Consider the following 26005-nt stretch of genomic DNA (forward strand, 5'->3'; position numbering starts at 1 on the left):
ACACACTTACCATTTGACTGTTGCAATATTACAAGATAAAACACAGTTATATTTATAATACAGAACGAGTTGCCTTTCACAACCCTAAACATGAGTAATAAACAGCAATGCTAAAATGTTCACTGGGATATGAACTTCGTTGATTGGTGATCAAATCTTCTGAGAGGCCCTTAGGACTTCACAGGATTTCATCACATGACCAACCAATTGCATATCCCGGTGAACTGTTTACCTTGCTGTTGATTTTTTAAGTATTTTGCATGCATTTCTGAACAAAAGAAAGAAAACAAAGAGCATCAGACAAATGGTTTTATTCCGTATTTTAGGGTTCTGCAACAGATGTGAACGGACAAATTTGTTGTAACATAACATTACCAACAATAACCAGCCCCAAAACCAAATGTCTTGCCAGTTCTATGACAACATTGTAAATATATGTAAATATAAAACAAGAAGTTATGACAACATCTAATATCTACAAAGTCAGTTCCAATCAAATAGTGGGTGTATATACGGTAAATAAGAACAGTGTCATTAATAAGGAGTAAAACAAAATTGAGAAAAAATGCATTTGAACCGTGACAAGAAAAGTGGAACATTCCCAATTCTTAGAGTATTCATTTAAGATGTATCCAAAAATTAGGCAAAATTGGCTTCAGCACCATGAAAAATATCATAATATTAGAAGATACAAAATAAATCCAATACAGTTGAGGCACCCATAAAGGGAATCATATACACAATTGTGCTGTACAAAACTTTTGGTGACTCAAAGGAATAAAATTTTCAATATTAACAATATATGTTAAACGGTTGAAATTTTTTTTTTAAATAACCTGAATTAAAGGTGTAATATTTAATAAAAAAAAGATGGTAAAAATACACATTGGTGTAAAAATTAACAGAGGAAAATAACCCTTGACCTCCAAAAGAAAGCAATCTACGAGACATACACATACAAAATATAAATGACATAAAAGGAAGAATAAGGGATATGTAGTAAGCGTTTATATTAAGATCTAAGGCTGTACAGAAAGGAGATTCAAAATACAAGTAACATCTTCTTAAACTCTTGAGGTATCAACAGTTATTGCACTGTTCTGCTGCTAAAGTCTAAACAAACATGATAATTTAATATTCCACCAGTAGTTCATGCTTAGCTAACAGAAACACTACATGTATAGAAAACTGCAAGAAGCATTAACCCTATAATATAACCAACAAAAATTAACAGGGAACAACTCAACAGAAATGAATTGTTATTGTATTTGCTTAGATTTCAAATAATATCCGCAAGGATTTTTGTTCATCAGCAAAAAGTTTGGACGCTTCCAATTTCAGCAGCAGAAGCACATCAGAAGGAAAACTCCCACGGTTTACGAGTACATTACTGTCTGGATAAACTGAAAGGGGGAAAATGCAAATTTTAAATATGACATTCAAAACATTTATGTATAACATATTCAGGAGAGCTTTATAGGCTGTCAACCTTTAGAAAACTTTACATAGAAGTTGACAAGTTAAAAACAACCCCAGCTTTAAGACCCTTTACTCTTGAAGATGACTTATTACAAAACAGCTTTCAAGACCCTGTATTCTGAGGGTGAAAACAAAATGAATAAATATTTTTGCTGATCAGAGTAAATCTAAAAATCTCCTCATTAATTCAAAATATATCTTATTTTCTACTCACACTGTCCAGATCAAATGCAGCATGCCCAGAATTTTCCACATCAATGTTCTTGAAAGAGGCTGAAATGCAAAAACAATTAAAATATGATTTCCCAATAACAATTAAAATATTATTTCCCAATAACAAAAACTGTTTGAATGTCCATTCATTGCAAATATAGCATGCCCCTCCAACCAAATGTGTGAGAGATGACAGAGTTGTTCCCCTTACCCAGCATGGTCTTCATTCTGATGGCACACAGGATGAAGTCTCCGAACTCCACGTTTCCATCCTTGCTACTGTACCTCATGACCAGAGCACTGAATGTCCTGTTACTCAAGCGGAAACCTAAATCAATTAATAATAAAAATAAATAAATAATAGGTGAAAGAACAAAATCTGTAAAGCTTCAAAACCTCCAGGTTTGGCAATCATACATTGTGGCATAGAGCAAAAGCTCAATTTATGAGCTATCTACTGTAAACTTAATGAAAAAGATGAACAAATGTACATTTTCAAATGTATATTACAGAGCATAATTCATTTTTCAATTTTACTTTGCAATTATATTCAGCATGAAAAGTGATTTTTGATAAGAACTATGATTGCCTGTGATAAATTAGATTTTAATACTCTGGGTAAAATTGTTAATTCTGAAAAAAAAAGTCAGGTTTTCAATACATGTAATTGATAATATCAATTTGCCATTTTCTCCACCTACCGCTAGCGTGGAGAGCGGATCTCAGCTCGTAGGAACTAAGATTACCACTCTTGTCTCTGTCATACTCCTTGAACACTCCCTACAATGAGACGAGACAACGCAGGTCAAACATTTCAACTCTAAGTCAACCTTTATTATCTATGTATTCATTTACATGTTGATCATGTTTCTAATGTATTGGATCTAATGTGATAAAAATTTGGAAAACATGCATTGCAATTCAAGTTCATGTGTTTTGCAAATCACTAGCAGTTTCTCTCCGCAAATCAAAATTTTCATGTCTGAAAGCTATTTTAGCTTACACATACAAAGACTAAATACTTGTACTTGGAAAAAACCATTACCTTCCATCTTCTTAAATCAGCCCAAAGAACTTTGAATTCATCGAATCCTAACTTTCCTGACAGGTCACCCTTAAGTGTGTTAAGGAAGAAGCACAAAACGCCAGCACAAAAAACCAATCTCCACCCCGGCCTGGATTTGAACTCATGACCTCAGCAGTGATTGGCCAGTGCACTAATCACTCAAACAACTAGGCAAGGGGTCATTGAGTTAAACCCCGTGCTGGGGCGGAGCTGGATCACCAATATGGTGAATTTCCCTGTGCTTTACATATATATATATGTAATTCCTTCACTATGGGCAGGTAAAATTCAATTCAGAGTTATTGCAATGTTTGTGCTGATTTTATGTATATTTCTATGCAATGTGTATCGTTCTGATCCTCTCAAATTGTCGTTTAACTGTATTTCACCTCAATCTCAAATGACTGCATAGTGTGTGGCTGGCAAGATTCTATACCAATACTATACCAATATTTGCCGGTACGCACTGTTAGAACTGGTACAGTACTTCGTATCTTTTAGTATTATATAACAGTAATAATGGAAAAGGATACATCATGCATGGCCACCATGCTCCTGCAAACATCTATGGAGAAACCATCAAAGGCGAATTCTGTAATGAGATCATAAAAGCAGCTTTCAATATCAGGTAAAAATTGACAATCACTAAACAATCTGTCTTTTCCTCACTAAAACAAGACTGCATGCATTGCCTAACACTATCATATGCATTTATCATTAATTCTTTATCTCATGCTCAAATAACATTCATCTATTACTGTATGTTTATAAGATTGCAAATGCATGTTCACGTACAGAATCCTAGCCGTTACATTTCTAATTCTTTCCAATACCTCTTTAATGTGCATGCATACTATGCACATATATAAGTATATGTATATACTAGTAATATACATAATTGGTACATTTTCTATATATCATATATCAAACTAACATTACTAAGCATGCACAAGTACAAGCCAAAACAGCATCAGAATTATTCATTACTTCCAAATGAATGTTTATATCTATATTTTGGGCTTGGTTGGTCAATGAATCTTAAAATCAAAATTGCAATGAACTTGAATTTATGACTTTATTTGCACTGTTCAAAAATTTATCTATGCAAAAATGAATACCAATTATTTAAACTTTTATTTAAAATTTCAACCAAAAAGAAAAAAATAAGTAGCCCTATCAACAAAGTAAAATGCATAAAAATTTTAAGTAACAAAAGCCGATAGAAAATAATGACACATTACTGCTTTTCACAACCAACCTTCACTGAATTACTGATGATTTTGGCTCAGGTTAGCCATACAGATTGGAAGCAAAAGGGGAATAAATTGAGTGGAGTTTGCACACTTTTTTAGCATTTGTTTTCGTAAATCAAATAAGCATGCAGGTGAACCACATTTTCTATACAATATCCAACGTACAAGGTACATGAATATAAGGTATATACTCTCACAATTAATGATAAGTATAATTATGCTTCTATGATATAATCTGTTATGATTCTATAAGGCATCTTTCTGTGTTGTGATTTGACAACATCTATGGAGTCATCATAAACTTAAAGCAACAGTACACTGGGGTTGTGCTGCACACATGCACACTCTGCGTACTGTCAGACTCATTAGCTTTACTGGTGTCTTAATTTATACATATGTATAATGCTCCGGTGCTTAAACATATAGTGCAAGCCTTACCAACACTCCCCTCTTTAGTAAAATGTCAATAATTGTTTGTAATAATTGTTTGTACTTAAGCTATGTCACACAAATTCACAATTACAAAAAACGTTCCACATTCAGCAAAAAACGTTCCACATTCAGCAAAAAACGTTCCACATTCAGAATGATATTAATTGTACACAATCATAGAACTTCTTTGAAATTTGACACGTTTACAACAAATATGATATCTAAAATAAGTTTTCATAAATTTTTAATAAATATGATTTCCCATGTAGCGATAGTTATGCTATGATAACATATTCCTTTTAATAATGATGTTATTCTCTTCAGATAAATAAATGTAATGATTCAAACACATTTATTGCACTCTTGTTAAAAACATTTTTTTACCAACCATCATGCAATAAATGCCTTCATCATTCCATTAGCACAATTGCTTTCATTCAAATTCTAAAAAGTCATAAAATTCCAAACACAGTCAATTATGTGAACTTAACAAGTGATCATCACCTTATTACCAGTATTATAGTACTGGTGAGTTAGCTATCACAGCTTTGGCTTACTTACTATGATGTCAACAAAGAAATTGACGTCCTAATATAATGTTCAATGAAAAACCTTAAATTGTTAGAAAAAGTCTCTGTTGATCGAAATTCTTAACCATTTAAATTATCCGATGTTATTTTATACCTCTTGTAAACACAGCATTCAGGATGTCTCGGAGTTCGTAGGCATCTATTTCCATGTCCTCCCCCGCCACCCGGCGGAAGCTCGCCTTGAGGGCCTGCTCTTGTTCCTGTTCCTCCTCTGTAGGTGGCGGAATTTCCTAGATAAAAATAGAGCGGGGATACCCCAATCAGTGTCATACAAAGCAATTTATTACTGAGTGAATCCTGCATGTACAAAAGAAGTCAATACAAATGGCTGCATTATATTCTATAAACTTTACTACTGTCAGTTTATATCAACATGTATGTAAGTACAATACACATAAAAACACACTCAACAAATGAATTCATTTCTATGAAATAGAAAAAATATTAAGTTATAAATCATAGTAGTATATTAGTTGTAAATGAAAACACTAGACACCTAAACTTTGCTGTTTAACTCAATAAAAAAAACCCAAAATGTGAAATAAAAAATATCTTAGAAATATCTTATAGATGTAATTATAATATAGTTTATCATTCTTTCATGCACTCAATTGTCTCATATGCTGATTAATAAAAAGACAAATGTAAAATCATTCAACAGAAACAGTCTATGTGTATCACAGCATTATCAAAGACATGTATTCAAATAGTAGTAATATTATACATGTAACAATGTTATTCTGTCAACATTCAAAAGGTACACAAACGTTATTTCAATCATGCAAAACTGGTAAGAATTCACAACTGTACACATCTCATAAATCCAGTTGAGATGATACTGATGGATAACAGAGTCAATAGTAAGGACAGTTCAATCCAAGCCTGGCATGGTCAATAGATCATTCAGATATTCCTAAATATATTTGATGGAATCAGATTCAGGACAAAGGACCATGTAATAATCTTATTCCTCTTAAACAGGGAGACATCCTTTTGTGATGATTCATGCATGACACAAAAGATGACAATAAGAGCTTTAGCAACAAAATGAGCAAACTCCATATTAACAGATACACTGTAATCAGATATATAATTGTAAGATGTGAATATCGTATTTAAGTACTCAAAAGTCTAGCAAAGGATCTTTAAAAGAAAGGGCCATCTGCAAGGAACTCTAACATACATAGTAAAGTTTTGATATACCGTGTAATTAGACTAATGACAGGAAGACGAATCTTTTTCATATTGTCATGACTAAGAGTCAAAGAGAGTGCAATGGATAAATGAAAAAGAGATAGTTTGAATATAAATTCTCTCTAGCCAGATTTACTCGTAAGGCTTTTTTAAGGAATGCTAGGGCTTCGGGTCTGGTGCAGTTAGTGCCTGGTAAGGGGGAGACAGAGTGTTCCACACGCTTTTTCTGGCCATTGACCTTGGGTTTAGGTTTTTGTCCCTTTACCAAAAGAATATATAAAAGAGGCTTTCTATTAATATCACAAATGCATGGTCCATCACCGTAATTGTAGAACATGTAAATGTATATCTTAAACGCAAAACTAATAAAAGATTGCACAAATTCGATGGAACAGTCTTCTTTCTAAAGATGCATGATTACAAAGGATTTAACTGAGTTTCCATGCCAATAAATACTACATAACGTACAACTTCTCAATCGACTTGAAGAATCCATACAACATGCTGTAGGTAGGTCTCAGATACTGTAATGGTATCATAGTTTACAACAAACAACATCAATACTCCGTATAAAATCTCAGGTCATCCTTATACAACCTCATCACAATGTCACACAATTATTCTTTCACATACAGTACTTTTAAAATATCTTTTATTAACATTTTTGGACACATAACTGTTGAACTTTATGATTATTTAAAAAAAAAATTAACTTAGTTAAAAAATGAATTCACACAGGATTATTCATATTTTGTGAAAAAGCCAGATAATTTCTCAATCTTGCGAAATAGGAGCGAAGTTAAATTGTGTGACGGATTAACACCAAACTTGGTATACATGTTGGGATCACTCTAACACAGTGACTTACTCTGGCACCAGGAATTTTGGGGACATCCTGGCAGACAGAAATACATAAAACAATATTAGTGAAAGACACCATTTTACATCATTACATACAGAATCTATAAAATTCAAATTACCACAGACATATGATATTGTTATACATGTATTAACTTACATTACACATATCATCTTCATCTTAAGTTAATTTTTTAAGCATTTTTTAAAACACAAATTGATGCCATTCCATCCAACAACTGATAAATTTGCCACAGCATTCTCTCTTCATACAAAATACTCTCAACAAAAACCTTTACATTATTTTGAAAAATCCAAAGATCAAACAAATATATAATTTTCATTACCTTCCTTGGGCAACAAAACTCAGCACAATTTTTGAAAGATATATGATGATGAAATCACCACCATACAAAGGAATACCATGCTTCAACACACTTCCGTTGTATCATAAACAGAAAAAATTCTCAAGCATGCAAACCTGTTCAAACAAATTCTGAATCAATCAAAGCTTGTTTCTGAGGATATAAACGACCTTGACCCTTGTCTAGATGTCGACATGACCTTGTCAGACACAAGGAGACAAATAAGAGACAGACATAATGACTGAAAGATCATAGATATTCTGTGTACAGTCAACAATGGCTCAACACGCATAAAGACTAAAACCAGGGCACGAAATGGGAACAAGGGTTATCACTGTCTTACTATGAGCACTTCATAAATTCTTGTTTTATATTGGACTACATGCATTATTTCATCCACATGACTCTTGCTTCTCAACTTTCATTAAGCATAACTTGAATGCTCTGCTCTTTTTAAACATTACAAGATTCAGGACAGCAATAGAAATGGTTTTTTTTTTTTGTATCTTCAACATGATGACCTGCTAACTTTTTTTTTATTCTCATTACAAGAAACATTTTAAACAACAAAATTAGTAAAATACCTCGCACATACCTATTTTATTTTAAGAAGACCACTCTGTGTTCACTAACAAAAAAATCTTGATAATGCACCAGCATAGACATTGTATTGAAACAACCTCAGCAAAAACTTCCCTTCCCTGTAAACAAAACTTCAACCAATCAGGAGAGTTACAAGAGAATTGGGAGGGGCTGAATTCATCACACATGGCATGCATTACTACCTGCCTCCCCGCAGGGGGTGGGGCACTAGCTACGGTGGGGACTAGTACAGGTCGTAAACAATCCTGGTGCTAACAAACAAAAGTGGCAATATTTAATCATTTCAATTTTAATTCATCTTAGAATTGAAACTGGTCATGAAAATTTATCAGGTTCAAAAAAATTAAAATTAATGACGAAATAAAAATAAAATACTCAGAAATTATCACTGAATCTGTTGTTAATAATAAAAGGTTGTTTCTGATATATATATATATTGTGGATAAGAAATTGTTGGTTACATTTTATAGCTGAAAAAGATTCTCACACATTTTCACTCAAGAGGAAGCAACAATTGCAGTAAGAGTAATCAGGTCAAATAAAATGTCTGTTTAATTTCACCTTTCTTACAGCCTTCAAGCATCTGCAGCTGAAAATGTCTGAGTCTATTCATTTTTTGTTTTAAAACTGATTATGTTTAATCAAAAAAAAATTATGATAGACAATCTTTTGAAAGAAATGAATATTCTAAAATACAAATGTAATATTCAATGATTGTTTTCAGCAAGTCTATTTGTTACCTAAAATAACATTATAAAAATTTTGTCTCCCTGCCATATGAAGTAAACTTGTAAGCATTTTTTTCAATAAAATCTGTTGGTATAAAATGGTCTTATTTCCAAGAATTATTGTTAAAAATATATCAATAAACCAGTAAAATGGCTAGAGAACAATAACAGTATATCCGGCTAATTCATTATACTCTGGTCACCAGGACTGCATTTAATTCATAAGCTCATTAACACTTTCCCACCTATGAATTTTACCTACCGGTAAGTTTTTTCAAGCTTAACTGGATCTAATAATGAAACAGATAAACAATGCAAGGACAGATTTTCAGTGAACAAACACAAACTCACAGCCATTATTTACAGATAAACAAACATGAAGCTGAAATTCAAAATACACAGAAAAAATCTGTGTCAAAAACAAATAAGCTTGGCTGAAAAGAATTGGGGATATCTCTTCATATACCCCTCTAAAGCATCAATACAATCCTTAAACTCATTGGTTCCTTTCTTTGAAAAAAAATGACAGCTGGTTTTCAATTTGTGAACAAGTACCGGTAGAAAACTTCACTCGTAACAGCACAACTGACTTACATCGTATTCGTGAGGTGAGAAAACCTTTCTATTGACGACATTATAGACGCCAACAACCTGAAGACCCCAGGGCTGACATTCCTGTAGTACATTCATTTGTGACATCAAAAACACCCAAAATCACTTTTCATACCCCTTGTAGCTAACAGCAGTTGTATGCCATAAAGCTTTGCTTCACATAATGGGTAAATTTACATGGCATTCTAACTTCTTCATATTTTTCCTTTAATTTTTAAAAAATTTAAATATTATTGAAAAACAAATAAAATTTTGAATAAACCACAGAACATTAATTGTAAGACTTGTATTATCATAATATGGGTCCCTGCACTAAATGATTGACTTATTATAGTAAAATAAAATGTGACATTTTCAGTATGTCCCACTCTTCCTGTTTGTTGTCCAGGGAAACAAAGAAACATCACATTGATAATAAATCACAATGAATAGCTACACACATCGACACAGATGTTTTAATGTTGGGGAACTTCAAAGTTTAAATTATTAAAATCATATACAATGTAAAGTATATTTGAATCTGAGTTATAGAACTTAAAAATCCATCTTAATTATGATTAGTTTACACATAATTGAAGAATAAGTCTGAAACTTTACCTGATCTTCAATAATTCCAGTTTCTTCATCCATTTCACTAAAATCAGAAAATTAAGAAAATTAATTTAAACTATCCTAATCCAAAAATATCTTGAAATAAAGAATTTTACATTTTTTGTGTTTATTACATTTGAACCAGAGAAAATACCTGCTCTGATGTGCAGGCCACTTATGAAAAAATTTACGAAAAAACTTTGATTATTATAAATCATTTTAAAATATTTGATTATGGTACATGTACTTAAATTTTCATTTCTTAATTTGCATACATTCATACAAAGCAATACATGAATATGTTTTAGCAATAAACTGGCTATATATGAGGACAAGTTTGAATAGATCAACACATGTACACATAGAGAAAAAATACAGACAATGGTTGGGGGGGGGGTAAATAAACCATAGAATGAACAGCAAAGGCCCCTCCCATCTCGGTACTTTATATTTTGACAGGTATAAAGGTGGTGCATTATTTTCCACATCACTTTTCATTTCATACTGTGTAGGAAAATGCAGAGCTGGGGTATTGGCACATTCAAGCTGTGTTGCATGTAAAATACTGCAGTTACTTCCCTTTACTTGTCAAGTTTTAAGTGTCTTCATGCTAAAAAGTATTGATGGGAACTGGGGTTCTGAATTTGAATACATTATCAAAGTATCTTAACACTTCCTTAATTACCAGTCCATGCTAGAAAATTGTACAGTATTATTAAATAAGGGGGTGGTGGTCTGAAAGTGAATATACACAAGTGCAGATACAGACTATATCACATGCTGTATACAATCTCACTGGCTGTGAGCCCTCTGCTCAGTGTAAAGTCTCAACAGGAAGTTTCCCTGCTGATGAGGCTGGAACGTTGACGGAATGATACAGTACTGTCCCGAGGGAAGCTTGTGTCGGGTGCAAACTTCCCGCATGTTGATGAAATTATTAGACTTGGCGCACGAGGCATTGTACTTGAAAAAGTCCAAGGGTAGAGGGCCCGCCCCAGATCCTTCTGGTATCTATTGTGAGTTTAGTGTGAGTTTAGTAAACATAGATTTGATTCAGGTCTTATCTACCCAACATACACTGTTTACAGTTAACCATCTCTACAGATGTACAACAAAGGGCACCATGGCTGGACAATGAAGCTGAAAGCAAACTACATCAACTTATGAATTGTGAAGAAAACAGCACAGGAGAATAACTTTTTAAAAAAATACTTCTATCTTCATTTGTCATCAAAACAGGTATTAATGAAGTACACAATTAGAAAAGGAATTCATCTCAAAAAATTTTTGCTTCTTCTTCATCAATTCATCAAGTAACACAACATTTAAAGACACTAGCACTAAAGCACTAAAGCTACATCTACTACATGACAGCACTATGCCACTGTAACACTACAGCTACTGTAACACTACAGCCACTGTAACGTAACACTACAGCCACTGTAACACTACAGCCACTGTAACGTAACACTACAGCCACTGTAACACTAAGCCACCTGATGCTCACTTTGTCTCGTTGGCTTTCTCTGTGAAGATTCTAACCAGGTACTCTCCTTTCTGGTGAGGTTCAAAAGTGGAGGGAATAATTACGTAGGTTCCTGGGGAGAGCTTGTGTCGTCCACACACCTCTCGCAGATTAATAAAGGAGGGAGCCTTAGCACACGAGGCATGATATTTGAAGTATTTAACATCTAACGGACCATGGACCTCATCCTCCAGCTACAACACAAATCAAACATGCCCCATAGTTAGTGCACTATATCTCTCTGAGACAGAGTTGTCTTTCCCTTGCCTGCATTCTGCTAAGCTGAAACATGCCATATATCAATTAAGATTGTATAATAATATGTATTTCATAATAATTCATGAATGCATTTTCATCCTGTAAAATAATCATAACTAGCTTTTCATGTACAATAAGCAGCTCAATAAATATTTTTATCATTTTATAGAAATATGATCAGTGCTCTTTCAAAACAACTTAATTCCTAAAACTTTTCCACTACAAGTATTTCTTGGTCTTATTCAAATGTTTTAATTAGGGCTGTCATGGTTCCAAAATTATTTCAGGTCAGGTCGAGTCGGGTTGCATAATTTTCAGTTTGATTTTGGGTTTTTATGTTCGGGTCAATCATTTTTTGAACAAATTTCAGTTACAGCCCTAGTTTTCATTGGTGTATTTATACACCAACAAATTACTTTACAAAGGTTTGATTAATATCTTGATATGATTTTGTCAATAACAGTACGAATAAAATCACATTTATTTAGAAATAGAGGAGGAATCTGTGGATGTAAGTCTATGAGTACAATGTACCTATACAAATGATGAACCAAAATCCTGTCATAATATATTGAGGCCATTTTGTCATACCTTGTAAATGACATATCCAATGGTCAACATGTCTAGTCCTTCCTTGCGCTTCTTTCTTCTGTCTTTCTGTAAAACGCCCACCAAAATGGTACAGAGGTCATCGTCATCATCATCATCAGGGTCGGTCAAGGTCACACGATACTGGGGGTTTGTCCAAAAGGTGTCTGTACAAAATACAAAGGCCAATATAAATGAAAATCAAAGATACTTCAACCATCATGTCCAAAAATGTCTATTAAATTCGTCTTAAAAGAAATTTATACTGAGGCCATGGAATTAACAGAGTGACTTGCTATCATAAGATGGTAACAATAGTCAGTTTTAAACTTCCCCGACCAAGATACGACATGGATTTAATCAAAATAATGCAGATTTTGATATCTTTATGTGTCTAAACTTCCGTCTTGACTTGAGACATTATCTACTGTACTATAATACAGCAAAAAATATTTAATTTCAAAATAATCTGTTTCTGTTTTAAAATTTAAAAAATATGCAACAGGTATACCTCAATTGAATATTCAAATTTTAAAATATAAAATAAGAAAGTAACAAATAAGCAATAAATTTGAATACTGTTAAAATCTCTCTGCCACATTTGACCTAATTATCAACAGGACGCTCCAGCCCTAATCTTTGATTTGAAATGCCACTGTTGGAAAGAGCAATCAACAAACTTCCTTTTTCGTAACATTTCTCATATCAATTAAGCTTCAGACTTAGTGCGACAGACTTCTCTGTTATCACCTTTTTTACATCTTTTGATAATATTTTATTTCATAATCTTGTTGCATCTTTCCAAGCCATGCTGTCATTGGCTTGCGAAGCCAAATCCCATTGGCTATGTGCTAGAGGACTAAAGGAGGAAAGCACCTAAGTTGATTTTGATTTGATCTAGAGTACCGCTACTCCTTGCATATGTAAAACCATTACAGTTATCTTGATCTTTTGCTTGTACTGTAAATCATGAAAATTTTACAGATAAACTTACATTGACTGTGATAATTTTTTTCCTCGCAAAAAATTACAAACTTTTCAACAATGTTGTGACTGATAATGAAATCTGCCACAAAACAAAAAACATCTATTCCTGTGACTGACCAAGGTAGTTTCTGCAGCCCCCAGCATTGACCCTGGGGATCCACTCCCCATTCTCTGTGTGCCCCTCCCATCTCTTCTTCCCGTCCAGCTCATCCTCCTCCAGGGAGTCAGGTCCCAAATTACAGATCTCCAACTTCTCAAAATTTTTGGAGAAGTCATCAAAAGACATCCAGAATTCTCCATCGTCATCAAAGGTCAGACCAATGGAGTCCTTCTGAGAGTCTGGGATCAGGGACCACTCTCTCGACCTAATAAAGTAAACACATATAGATATATATAGGCATAGCTAGTATACTAGTTTATAAAATTTATACTGATCCATCAGATCAAGGTCATTCTGATTTCTAATATTTTGCAGCATATATTTATAGCAAAATAACACTATCAATATCAGTGCAAATAACTTTTCCATAATTGCTAATTTTATAGTCTCTTAATTAATTTCCTAATTTTGATGTTACAAATAAGAATTTCTAGTTTGCTGACATAAAAACTTAATACTGGTACAATTTTTAACAAGAGATTCCTGTGACTGGGTCCTGTAGGACCTGCCCCTAGACTTACTGGTCGCTCCATCTGCCCTTCCACTCAGCCTCATTACCCCAGGGGTTCCTGATCCTGACCATTGGGATCTTTCCCGACATGGTGGGGGTCTCAATGTCCATCTGTCATAAACATATCAACCATTGCAATGCTACATACCCAGGACTGTAAATCATCATTTAGTAAAAACTTGTCATTAGTAATGTCAGGATTTTGGGCTTGGGTGATAAAAAAGTACATACCAATATGACAGAAGTGATACTGTAGGCATGGCCCATCACTAGGCCATTAGCTAACCGAGCTTCAAGTTGGTTGGGGTCAGCCTTCAACAGAGATTTAAAAAGATTAACCATACACATTCAGCCACTGTAATGCAGCAGCACTTTTATAAAGTTTTGCACACAAGCATCTGAAATGTCCTCAATCTTCAATACAAATAAATTTCTTCTGGTTCAAATTTTGAGGAGAATTGAATAACCTTGATTCAGTGTACACTATGATAATGATATCACCTTGACCTTAATGAGTTTAATGTTGAAATTTAAAAGTCCTTGGCCTTCAAGGAAATCAAATATGTTTCCATTTCATAACGTTCAAAAGTTAAAATATAAGTTTAACTGTATAATGAAATAATCCAAGGCCGGACCTTTTGGTGATAAAAATATTGTATACACTTCTCAAACTTCTTACAACCTTCACACTAGGTAGTACAAGTAAGACTCACATCAATGGAGCAGCCCATCAGGGAGCCTCTTTGACTGGCCTTCAACATAATGCTGAACAGATTGGGCGGGGCTTTACGCAGGTCAAAGAACTCGGACACACCCCCTGTAAAGTCCACCATGGCTTCACAGGTGCTGCCACCCTTCAGAGACTCATACGAGCCTTCCAATCTGGAAAACAAATTCAAAATAGCTTATTACAAAACGTTATTGAGCATTGGCAATAGAAAAGGACCACTACAGTGTAGAAATTACTGTTTATCATAACAGAATGATGGTGAGAGTAAATTAATTATCTATTTCAAAACATACATGTATTAACAGTACGTCTTACCCACTCTATTGACCTACATGTTCACATTAATTAAACCAATGCCATCATACAAATAAAATAATACATTGTATGGAATTTACAATGCATGGTTCAAGAACATTATCTTTCAGGAACTGTTTACTTTCTATTATAGTTACTATGACTTGATCATACTTGGCATAAGCTTTCTCCAGCAATGCACTCCAGAATTCATTCTTGTCTACAGAGTGCATGAAGGTCAGCTGGCCGTAGTAGGTGGGCAGACGGTCATCCACCACCACCTCCACCCACTCGCCCTGCCGCCAAAAATGGAAGCGGAACATCCCACAGTAGCCATCCTCAAAACTCTGGTCCGGAGGAACCACCTTCGCAAACAGTCGCTGATTCACGGTTAGAGAGGCAATGGCAGCCAGGAGCCAGCAGTCACCTGATAGATAAACAGAAACATCTCTGATAATAATGTCAGCAATTTCTAAAGTAAGACCTGTACATTTCCTTAAACATTATAACAAGACCATTGACAAGGTACTGGTTGTTTGTTGTTAAACAGCAATTTGATGTAGGCTAGGTTGTGCCACTGTTGGCTGCCAAGAAATCAACAGCAAATTTTGTCCAACACTATGCTGTGTGCCTATATGAACAGTGCACTTTTCACTTAAAGCGAGCATCAATTCTACTTTGTTTTGAATTACTCGAAAGTTACATCATACTGAAAGTCCAGTCATTTAAAAGAGCTTCAACTTGTAGCTTTACCATGCAAAGCTCAATGCATTTTCAATTGCAACAAATGTTTCAAAAAGTCGTTTGTAAACATGTGCCAAAAATGTATAGCAATGAAGAAATTCAGTGCATCATGGGATAGGGTCATCAGGTGTAACTGATGAACTGATGACACAAGTCAACAGACAGTCATACAGAGAAGTGGAGTCAGCATCCCCTAGTGAGGTAAGCTACTGGTAGACAGCTAGGGTAAATTTGTCTGCTTCAGACATCTGACCATTACTGTCATGTTACAGTCAGGCCCAGTGCAACTGTAAGGGGTTTTATAAAGTCAAAGGGTCATATCTGTCTTAACAATACATGTAGTAGAGTGTGACTACGTACACTCGTCCCCACAGTATACACCTCATAGTGTGACTACAGTCATATTGCACTGAATGAAGAGAGGCCATTTAATGCCTTTGATGTTCACTGTACTAGCTATGAGGTAAACATCTACCAGCTTTCATGTTGTGAGAATTGAATGTCAATAAACCATGGAAAGAAGACAAAAACATTTGAATAAATGTACTGCAAAATCAATAGCACTATTGAAAGTCATTGATTCTATATACCCGTAATTGCTATTTAAAGGATCCCTTTGATGTCAAATGTATAAAAAAAAAATTTTAAGTCATTTTAAAGGAACTTGGACACGATTTTGAGATCAAAAATTTTATTTTTACTTTTTATGTATGAAATGGTTAAGTGGTGCATTTTAAATGATTGACCAAAATATTAAATGTTAAAGGCAAATTACAAGCGAGATACAGAGGTAAGAATTGATTGTTATGTAAACAAAGCTCGAGTCTTGTAGTTGTTTACAAAAAATGAAATGAGGAGAAAATCCATTTCTTAGACAAAATGATGTTTAAAAAACAAATCAAACTAAATTAATATCTTCATAAATACTATTATCATTAAAGGAAAGTTACATTTGATTGAAACTTACACCAATACAACACATATGTAAACAATGACAATATTCGAGCTTTGTTTACAAAACAAAGAAATATGAACTCTGTATCTTGTCTATAACTTGATATTTGACATTCAAATTTTGAGATCATAACATTATAAACTTCTATATTCATCATTATAAACAATGAAAATGGAAAAATGAAATGTGAAAATTTTAAGTCAAATCGTGTCTAAGTCCCTTTAACCTATCTTGAAAATTCTGCCACAAATATTTGCATCTTGTAAAATTGAAAGCTTGATCAAGAAGAATTTACATGTACTGGGAAAAGAGAAGAACAAATTGTATTAGGGTCTTGTACAAACCAAGCTCTCCTTGCTGCACATCAAATCGACTGGCTCCATCCGCAATAAACACAGGGTTGTCACAAATCTCCTATACGAAGCAAATAAAAAAAAATATCAATAAAAATACTATAACAAGTGACTCAAGTTTAACAAATAAGCTCTTCTGTGGTGTTGGTGAACTATAGACTTAAGTTCAGATACTATAAATCTAGAAAGCTACTTTTTAAAGTTCTCAAAGTTTGCAATAATTTTGTTGTCAATATTTTTTTGTTGTAAACCTATCTTTTGACGTTTCTGGTAAATGATTTAGACAAAGCATGGTAACCAATATTAATTTTTCATAATTTTAATTATTCATAGCTAGATTGCAAAATACTAGTAAAATTGTCATGCATGAATATATATATGTGTAGTAAGTGGGCTTATAGCACACTTGTAATTGTTTAAAGGTAGATAAAAATAACTTGCAAATAAAATTAATAAATTAATAAATTAATAACATAGGTAATCACAGATTACAAAGCTCACCGAGACGAGACATCACCCTTATGAGACTTCACCTTTATGAGACCACCTTTATCATATTAAATGAAAATCATACTTTATGATCTTGGATATTCATGGATTCTGTTTTGATACAATATCGTATATCATCTGTTAAAAAATTGTATGATAATCATATGTTCATATGTTAATCAATACAATAATATAAAATTAAATATTGCATCCTATCATATTTACAACATATATCATAATAAACAATGATGAGATATAATATTGTAACATATGATATGACATTGTATTGTGTTATAGATTATTGTATTTGATCAAATAATACAATATCATAATATATAAAACAATATAGTATTAATATTACAATATCATATTACATAATACATCATAACATTGACACATATGATATTATATTGTGTAATATAGTATGATATTGTATGATACTGTATCATTTTTGATACATGATATGATATTGTATCATATGATACAATATTATTTGATACAACATTGTTTCATATCAAATGATACAATATTATGTGATAAAGTAAAATATTATATAATACAATATTACATTATACATATTGTATCATATGATACAATAATATATTTTACAATATCATACAATACAATTTCATGTGATGAGATAATATATCATATTATAAACCAATATCATATTATACAATATCGTATGATACGATATCATATAACAGTATCATATTATTCAATTTCATGTGATATAATTCTATATTACAGAAACTAATATCATATTATACAAAATCGTATGATACAATATTATAGAATATACAATATAGTATCATAGGATACAATATCATATTTTGCAATATCTTATGTAATAGTATCATGTGATTAAATAATAAATTAATAATACAATATAATATTATACAATACTGTATCATAATATACAATTCTATACATAAGGATATCATGATAAAATATCATAACATAAAATATCAAAAAAATTATACAATATCATATCATATCATATAACTTTTTATAATATTACATATGATATTATATTGTATCATATTAAACAATATTGTTTCATACCATACAATACTATATCGTAGGAATCATGTTATATCATTTATCAACAAACACATTTATCTATCGAGCAGGTTTGAGTGAGGTAGGAGATTTCTTTAGCAACCTTGATAATGGAGATCAGGCTCTGCATCTGAAGCAACCTCTGCGTTTCATTTATAATATAGTTAAATCAACTATGCAAGCTATCATCTATAAAACATGTGACCTGTTCCAAAAAAACTAAACCTCATCCAGCATCCGAAACCTATGGCTCAGATTCAGCATTCAAGCCTGTCAGGTGCATCAGTATACACAAGACGCATCTCCATGCAAGTTTGGTGAAGTTCAGACCAGTAATAACTAAGATATCATCATCAGATAGGGCACTAGCAATTAAAACCTTAACCTGCTCCAGCATCCGCAACATATGGCTCAGATTCAACATCCATGCCTGTCAGGTGCATCTGTATCATAAGACACACCATCCATTCAAGTTTGGTGAAGTTGGGACCTGTAATAACTAAGATATATTTTTTAGCATCCTTGATAATGGAGATCAAGCTCTGCATCTGAAGCTTCCTCTGTGATTCATTCATACTTCAGTTTAATCAACTATGCAAGTTTGAAAAAGTACTATTATCTATCAAACATGTGACCTGTTCTAAAAAACTTAACCATATCCAGCATCTGAAACCTATGGCCCAGACTCAGCATTCAAGACTGTCTGGTGCATCAGTATCATAAGACGCACCATCCATGGAAGTCTGGTGAAGTTAGGACAAGTAAAAACTAAGATATAATCATCAGAGGGCACCTGTTTCAAAAATTTTAACCAGCTCTAAAAACCTTAACCTCCTTCAGCATCCGAAACCTATGGCTCAGATTCAGCATTCAAGCCTGCCTGTTGCATCAGTATCATAAGACGCATCATCCATGGAAGTCTGGTGAAGTTAAGACAAGTAGTAACTAAGATATAATCAGCAGAGGGCACATGCAACAAAAACTTTAACCAGCTCTTAAAACCTTAACCTCCTCAAGCATCCGAAACCTATGGCTCAGATTCTGCATTCAAGCCTGCCTGTTGCATCAGTATCATAAGACACACCATCTATGCAAGTTTGGTGAAGTACGGACCAGCAGTAACTAAGATATTGCTATCAAAGGGCACCTGCAACAAAAACTTTAACCAGCTCCAAAAACCTTAACCTCCTCCAGCATCCGAAACCTATAGCTCAGATTCAGCACTCAAGCCTGTCTGGTGCATCAGTATCATAAGACACACCATCCATGCAAGTTTGGTGAAGTACAGACCTGCAGTAACTTAGATATTGCTATCAAAGGGCACCTGCAACAAAAACTTTAACCTGGTCCAACAACCTTAAGCTCCTCCAGCATCTGAAATTTAGGACTCAGATTCAGCATCCAAGTCTTTCAAGTCCATAAGTAGGTCCAGATGCATCATCCATACAAGTTTGGTGAAGATAGGACAAGTAATAGCTTAGATACAGGACCTGCAACAAAAACTTTAACCAGGTCCGGACGCCGACGCCGACGCCGAGGGTATAGCATAAGCTCCCCCTGACTTCGTCTCGGTGAGCTAAAAATTAAATCATAAATTTTAAAATTGCTTTCTGAAAATGATACAAATGTGTCATCGATACAGTAACACCCTGAAAAAATAACCTTCTTTGAAAACTTTTCAAAGCCATGATGGTTTGGCTAGAAAAACTGAAACCCGTCTGTGCAGACAGTATGTTACACTAGTGTACACGTGTGTATGTTTCCTGCAAAAGTTGATGATTTAGACAATGGACAAGGAGACAAAGTCATAGACTAGATAAATACAGCAACTGTGCAATATAGCCTTTTCTTCCTGGTTAGCTGCCTGCTGTTTCTGAGAGATATAATTTTCAAAGCAGAAAGTTCCCTTCAGCACTACGTAAAATGTTGTACAACTATAATCTCCAGCCTTAAAAGTTATCTGACTGGGAGAATGTGAACTTGTAAACATTTGATGAGGTTGCCACAAGGTAATTAAGAGGATGGGGGAGACCCTCTCCCCAGCAGCTGTATCTGCTGCCCGATTACTCATCAGACAGTTCATATACCTAAAGCGTATTTGATAGAGGTACACAGTGTTCCTCTGCATGCAGATGTGAAAAATTCTGCAAGAATTCCAGCATTGTACAGTTCAACAAAAAAATCAGTGCATGACAAGAGGGTGAAGGCAAGATTTCGCTTGCAGCTATTGAGATGTATGTTGTAATCTCGAAACTAACAACAGATTCTTTGTGTGCTTCTAAGCCTTTAAGATGAACATAATGTACATGCAAAAGAAAGTTCTCACTTCACATATTTTTATAGGTACATGTATGATCATAAAATTATTAAAATATTTTGGGACATTTCCAATACAAACAACCAGCTGTATTAACCAGCACAAAATTCTTGCAATACCCTTCTACTGATGCAGTCCTGGGAAAGGAACCCTGCAGGATGATAGAGATTATCTAAATTTAATTCTCTCAGCTGTCTACAGTGAATTTTATAAAAAATTAAATAAATATGGTGTATATTGCTGGTAAACAGCTTGATGTCTTTTAAAAGTAAGGATTAAGAATGTAGTACCGGTACTCATACTTGTATGGACTTCCATATCAGTCTGTCCCCCAAGCTTGTACATAAACAACTAAATCAACACAGTATGCCTGGGTTGGTTTTGTCTACCATAAATAATATAATCTATGTTACATGTTGTTCAATCCAGAGAATGTTCAACCATTAGCCAGTCTGTAACCTTGACAATTGCTAGCGGATCTCTGTGAACTCTGGTTGTTTCACAATACATATGGTACATGCTGCTCTCAATCAATACACTCGATTCTTTTCTATTATTGCATTCTGATAGGAAGCTATGCCATATGGCTGACAAAGCCCTAGTTTCTGTGGTACTAAGCAGACAGAGAATGTCAGAGGCAGACCCCTAGGGTGGAGAATAACAGTCCACTAATGTGTATTATCTACTACTTTGTACAATAGGAATGCAGGGACAGTGCTTTGATCAGGGACAGAAGTCAATCTACAGTTCGCAATGAGATTTACACAATGAGAAAATCATTTTGGACATGCTGTCTTCTTGATAATTAGGTTCAATCTTGCTTAAGAAAGACTTCTTATAATGCATGTTAGTCTTTTCTCCAAAAGAATGCATTTTAATATATTAAGTTGCACTACAATAAAATTTATATTTCAAACTTAGTGTTTAAAAGCCAAATCAGTACACATATTGTGAAATCCACTGTCATGCATATTGTGATAGAATAATGATAATACAATACTGCTATTATCTTCAAGGTAACAAAAAACAGATTTATGTGCAGAAATGTTGGCAGATAGCTGAATCTACGCATTATGAGCTCTACAGCGGTACTCTTCCCTGAAAAACAAAACACATCAGCCATCGACAGCTAATGTTTGAATCCTGCAGTTCTATTTCTGTGATAACATATATTTCTGTGATCTCCAGCTTAATACGATAATATGATAACTCCACAACTTCTAATAAGGGCCTACTTACTGATGGAATTGAATATTGCAGAGTTGCAGAAAATATGAAATTTGGTGAAGGTTGTTTATTAACAAACACACAGATCATTCAGTCTGGAAGGTCAGGCGGCACCTCTATAGAAACTTGGCAGAAAGTTTATGTATATTCACAGCAATACACAACAGTGAGAGAAGATCAAAGTCTACAGGGTAATGCACATGTGCTGGGTAAAGAATTGATAAATTGGATCAATATGTCCTGCTCATTCAGCATATTGTCAGCTGCTTGTCAACAAACCTTTAAATGCATGCAGGAAAGTCTGAATGCTGAATGCAAATATAATAATTTTAATATTTTGCACCTCTTTTCTCCCCCACACTATAGCATAGCGCCTGATGGCACCTGAAATAATGTTACCCCACTGACTGCTTTATTCAATCAGTTAATTACACCATGTGCCAACTTTATCAATGAAGCAAATATAATCTCTTAAAGTAACAACAGCATTCTAAAATAGAATGTATACCCTGAATTCCAGCGACTAAGTCAGCCATGAAACTGAGTGTTGTAGCTGACAGTCATTATTAATATTTACAGTGGCACAAAGGACTATCTGCAGAGCTTAAACAGACTGAAATAATGTATATGTATATGCTGTTATGTTATTTCTATGTGCCTCTTCCATTCAAATGCCCAAGAGGGCTCCAGTCATTATTAATCATTACAGCAACACAACAGATTATCTGCATTGTTCCAACTGACTCAAATATAAATGCAGTTATGTTTTTGTCTAAGTAACTTACATGGGGCCTCTTCCATTCAAATGCCCTAGGGGGCTCCCGACTAAAAAATATGGAGCTATCCTCAGCCGGAAACTCTGGGTCCTCGAACAGAGTCTCCTCAGCAGCACACTGCTCCCTGATCTCCTCAAAATGCTGCTTTCTGATCCCAGAAATTAAATCCTTGTCTTCTTTTCTAGAATGCCTTCCTCCAATTGCATTTCGATAACTACTTTGATAATGACTGTAATACTCAGACATTTCCCTTTTTGGAAAATCCCTCCACTGTATGAATTGAAAACCAATTGGCCCTCCTTTAAAATCCAACTGTAAATCAACTTCGATTTTTAAAAGATCATCAGGTTTTTTTTAACTCCAAGAGCAGGTTGAGGCTTGTTTGTCAGTGGATATGAAATATTTATCAATGGTTTTTGGAATGTTATCGTGTGGCTATCGAAGCTTAATCAAACACTGGGATAGCCTGGTAAACACGGACTACATGTACAGTTTTCTACACCCAATTTCACATCAGGGATCCGCCAGAATGAGCTTTTTAAATGTGGGAACTACTTTTAATCAGTCTAAGGTATTTATAAAACATTTTTTTTTTCAATTGTGAAGTCTTCCTGTAAATATTATCTTTTGTGTCGTAACTTTTCCCTCGAGGAAGAGTGGGGTGATTTAATCACTAAATAGGGGATTCCGAAACAACTTTAAACCACTGAAAAAAGATCTGCTCCAATTTCCTGTAACCAGATTTAAAGTTAAAACAGGCACAACCTTACTATTAATGATGGTCTTATATGTAATATTAACATGTGGTTTTTGATTCATAAGAAACCAAGAATGTAGCACTTGTAACCTTGTAAAACCTTAATTATTATTTCTTTAACCAAAAAAAAAAAAACCCTCATGTGTGCCCATCAGCAAAACAGGTTTGTACTGCAATGAGACGTGTTTTGTTGACCATTCTTCTGACCATGTGGACCTTTCCACTATAAATATAACCAAGACATTATATCATGCACACTCAAGCCAACCATCGGTCTACCATATCAAGCCATTTAAAAACAAACCCTGGTTGTATTATAAATTCCTTCTGTTTCCCAAGGTTTACAGAGCATGACAGTGTGTGTTTTGCACCGATCTATCATAAAGGGTCTTCAGTTTGACATTTTTAATGAAGATGACACCCTGATCTGACAAGATTTACACACCTGATTTTACTATCTCATGGCCCAGGGCCGAAGATCCTGCCTTCATTGAGTAACCTTATTCCTCTGAGATTAAATCTTCATTTGTTAAATAATAACGTTGAATTGAAGTCTGACTTCTGTTTATATCTAATACAGCCAGAACACTGTACATGCAAGCTACATAGATTCAGAAAATTTAAAGAATTTCTTCAAGAGAAGATCAATTGGAGTGGGAGGTAATTTATGCAGGCATTTAAAAGCTCCTCTCAAGTTTTCAATCGCACACCCTCTCCAAAAGGGAACATAATGCTTTTAAAAACCCTTTTTTATGCAGTCAAGTGTATTGATTACAGTTGAAACATAAGTATTTCTTTGTGCCAGTTTTCCTAATGAATTTGCTTTGTAGAGCTATAGCCTTTATTTCCTCTTACTCTCTAAACAAGTGTTTGGAAATGTACAATGCGTACATATAATGAACTAACTACTGATGATAATGAGTAATGTGCATACATTTTCTGTGTATTCTTCATTATGACAGGTGTTTTCAATCCGAACAGCATTAACAGGGAAAATGAACAATCAAGTGTAGTCTGTTTAAGTATGTGATACAAAGCTTAAAATAGCAGTGTATAAGGATGTTTTGACATCCTTAAAACCTTAGAAGTGAATATCTATAAACGTACATGTATATATTATACAATGCACATCAACACTCCGTTATGTAGCTAATTGCATTACTTAAAGTACATCCCCTAGGTAGCTATCTAAATTTCTGTACATGATCAAGAGTGTCTATCCTTTTAAAAGTCTGATAATAAATTTTGGGTTTGGTCTCATTAGTGTGGGATAAATGACTAATAAGACATCCTTATCTACTTGTTTAGCTACAATCATGAAGATTGTCACCAGGGACTTTTTTTTTCGATATTATTAATAAAAAAAAAAAAATCTAACTGGGAGTGGGCCTTTCCTGAATGCATACATTCATGCTGAAAAACGAACACCTGGTTATTGTACAATTTGCACAAAAAACAAAACTTACATGTGGTCTTTTCCATTCAAATGGACGAGGGGGTGCCCTGCTAAAGAAGATGGAGGAATCTTCAGCGTCGAACTCAGGGTCCTCAAATAAGCATCCCTCCTCTTGACATCTCTTTTTAATCTCATCATAACTCTGGTTGATAACCCCAGAGAACGGGTCCTTCTTATCCTTTCTGGAGGGCCTGCCGATTACCTGTGGTCTTTGCGAGAAGGCTGGGGCGCTGTAGCTAGGCTGGTCACCCCCATCTTCTCCACCCCCGCCCATTCGAATTCGGAAGCGTCCGCCTCCACCCTGGATATTAATTCCTCCATTAACTGATGAACCCCCATCGCCACCATAAGTGAAGGTTTTGGTCTCCACTTTGGGTGGGCCACGCCCATCCGAGTAGAACGTACGAACTGTACGGGTTGTTTTGGTTGTGTACATCTTGGTTCTAAACTCTGCCACCGGCCGACAGCTGCAGAAAGTTTTCACACGCCGCGATTACACCTGAAGCTGAAGCACCAAAGATTAATTGTAATCAACGGCGATTAACAGTTCTAGATGTCGTTATCATTTGATAAGGAGAGAAAACAAAACAGATTACTGCTTACCGTGTGTTTACCTTCTTAGCATCAACACTTTCCCTGTACAGTGTACTGCCCACGATGAACGTTTCGGATCGCTTCCGGAACGGACGATTCTATTTCTTCGACGAGGGGTCAAGGGTTATGAAGGATGATAACCGAGTTATCCTCCTTTCAATACACAACAAACTGCATGGATTGGGGGGGGGGGGGGGGGTCGAAGTACCTAAATGTTAAAACCGCTATTTTTCTCATT

The 26005-nt window shown here is 34.4% G+C and overlaps 2 protein-coding genes across 15 annotated transcripts in view; one reads left to right on the plus strand and one right to left on the minus strand.

Annotated features, from left to right (window-relative positions):
• Positions 1-296: 296 nt before the first annotated feature.
• LOC128177580 (calpain-B-like) lies at positions 297-25863 on the minus strand. 11 transcript variants are annotated; one of them, XM_052844337.1, is made up of 20 exons: positions 25777-25863; positions 25184-25678; positions 17081-17150; positions 15212-15464; positions 14727-14895; positions 14245-14325; positions 14024-14124; positions 13460-13707; positions 12359-12522; positions 10781-10995; positions 9991-10027; positions 8236-8304; positions 7096-7122; positions 5128-5263; positions 3292-3350; positions 2738-2806; positions 2394-2472; positions 1904-2020; positions 1694-1752; positions 297-1403 (listed from the first exon to the last, which is right to left on the minus strand). In XM_052844337.1, the coding sequence occupies exons 2-20, from the start codon at positions 25607-25609 to the stop codon at positions 1377-1379; spliced, it is 2406 nt and encodes an 801-aa protein (XP_052700297.1). In that variant the 5' UTR covers positions 25610-25678; positions 25777-25863; the 3' UTR covers positions 297-1376. The 11 variants fall into 11 exon arrangements, with proteins under 11 accessions (XP_052700297.1, XP_052700298.1, XP_052700294.1 ...); XM_052844338.1 differs by lacking the exon at positions 10781-10995 and adding an exon at positions 11492-11703; XM_052844334.1 differs by lacking the exons at positions 7096-7122; positions 8236-8304 and adding an exon at positions 6364-6486.
• The window catches only part of LOC128177583 (uncharacterized), a 38085-nt gene continuing 27985 nt past the window's right edge, over positions 15906-26005 (plus strand). Inside the window, exons 1-2 of one of the 4 annotated variants that reach the window (XM_052844350.1) lie at positions 23355-23531; positions 24298-24377. In XM_052844350.1, coding sequence (XP_052700310.1) covers positions 23355-23531; positions 24298-24377 — 257 coding nt within the window. Of the gene's footprint in view, positions 15983-23354; positions 23532-24297; positions 24378-26005 lie in introns of those variants that run through there. The other 3 variants (XM_052844351.1, XR_008242848.1, XR_008242846.1) reach the window with 3 other exon arrangements.

The sequence above is a fragment of the Crassostrea angulata genome, chromosome 3 (assembly GCF_025612915.1).
Source record: "Crassostrea angulata isolate pt1a10 chromosome 3, ASM2561291v2, whole genome shotgun sequence".
NCBI lineage: Eukaryota > Metazoa > Mollusca > Bivalvia > Ostreida > Ostreidae > Magallana > Magallana angulata.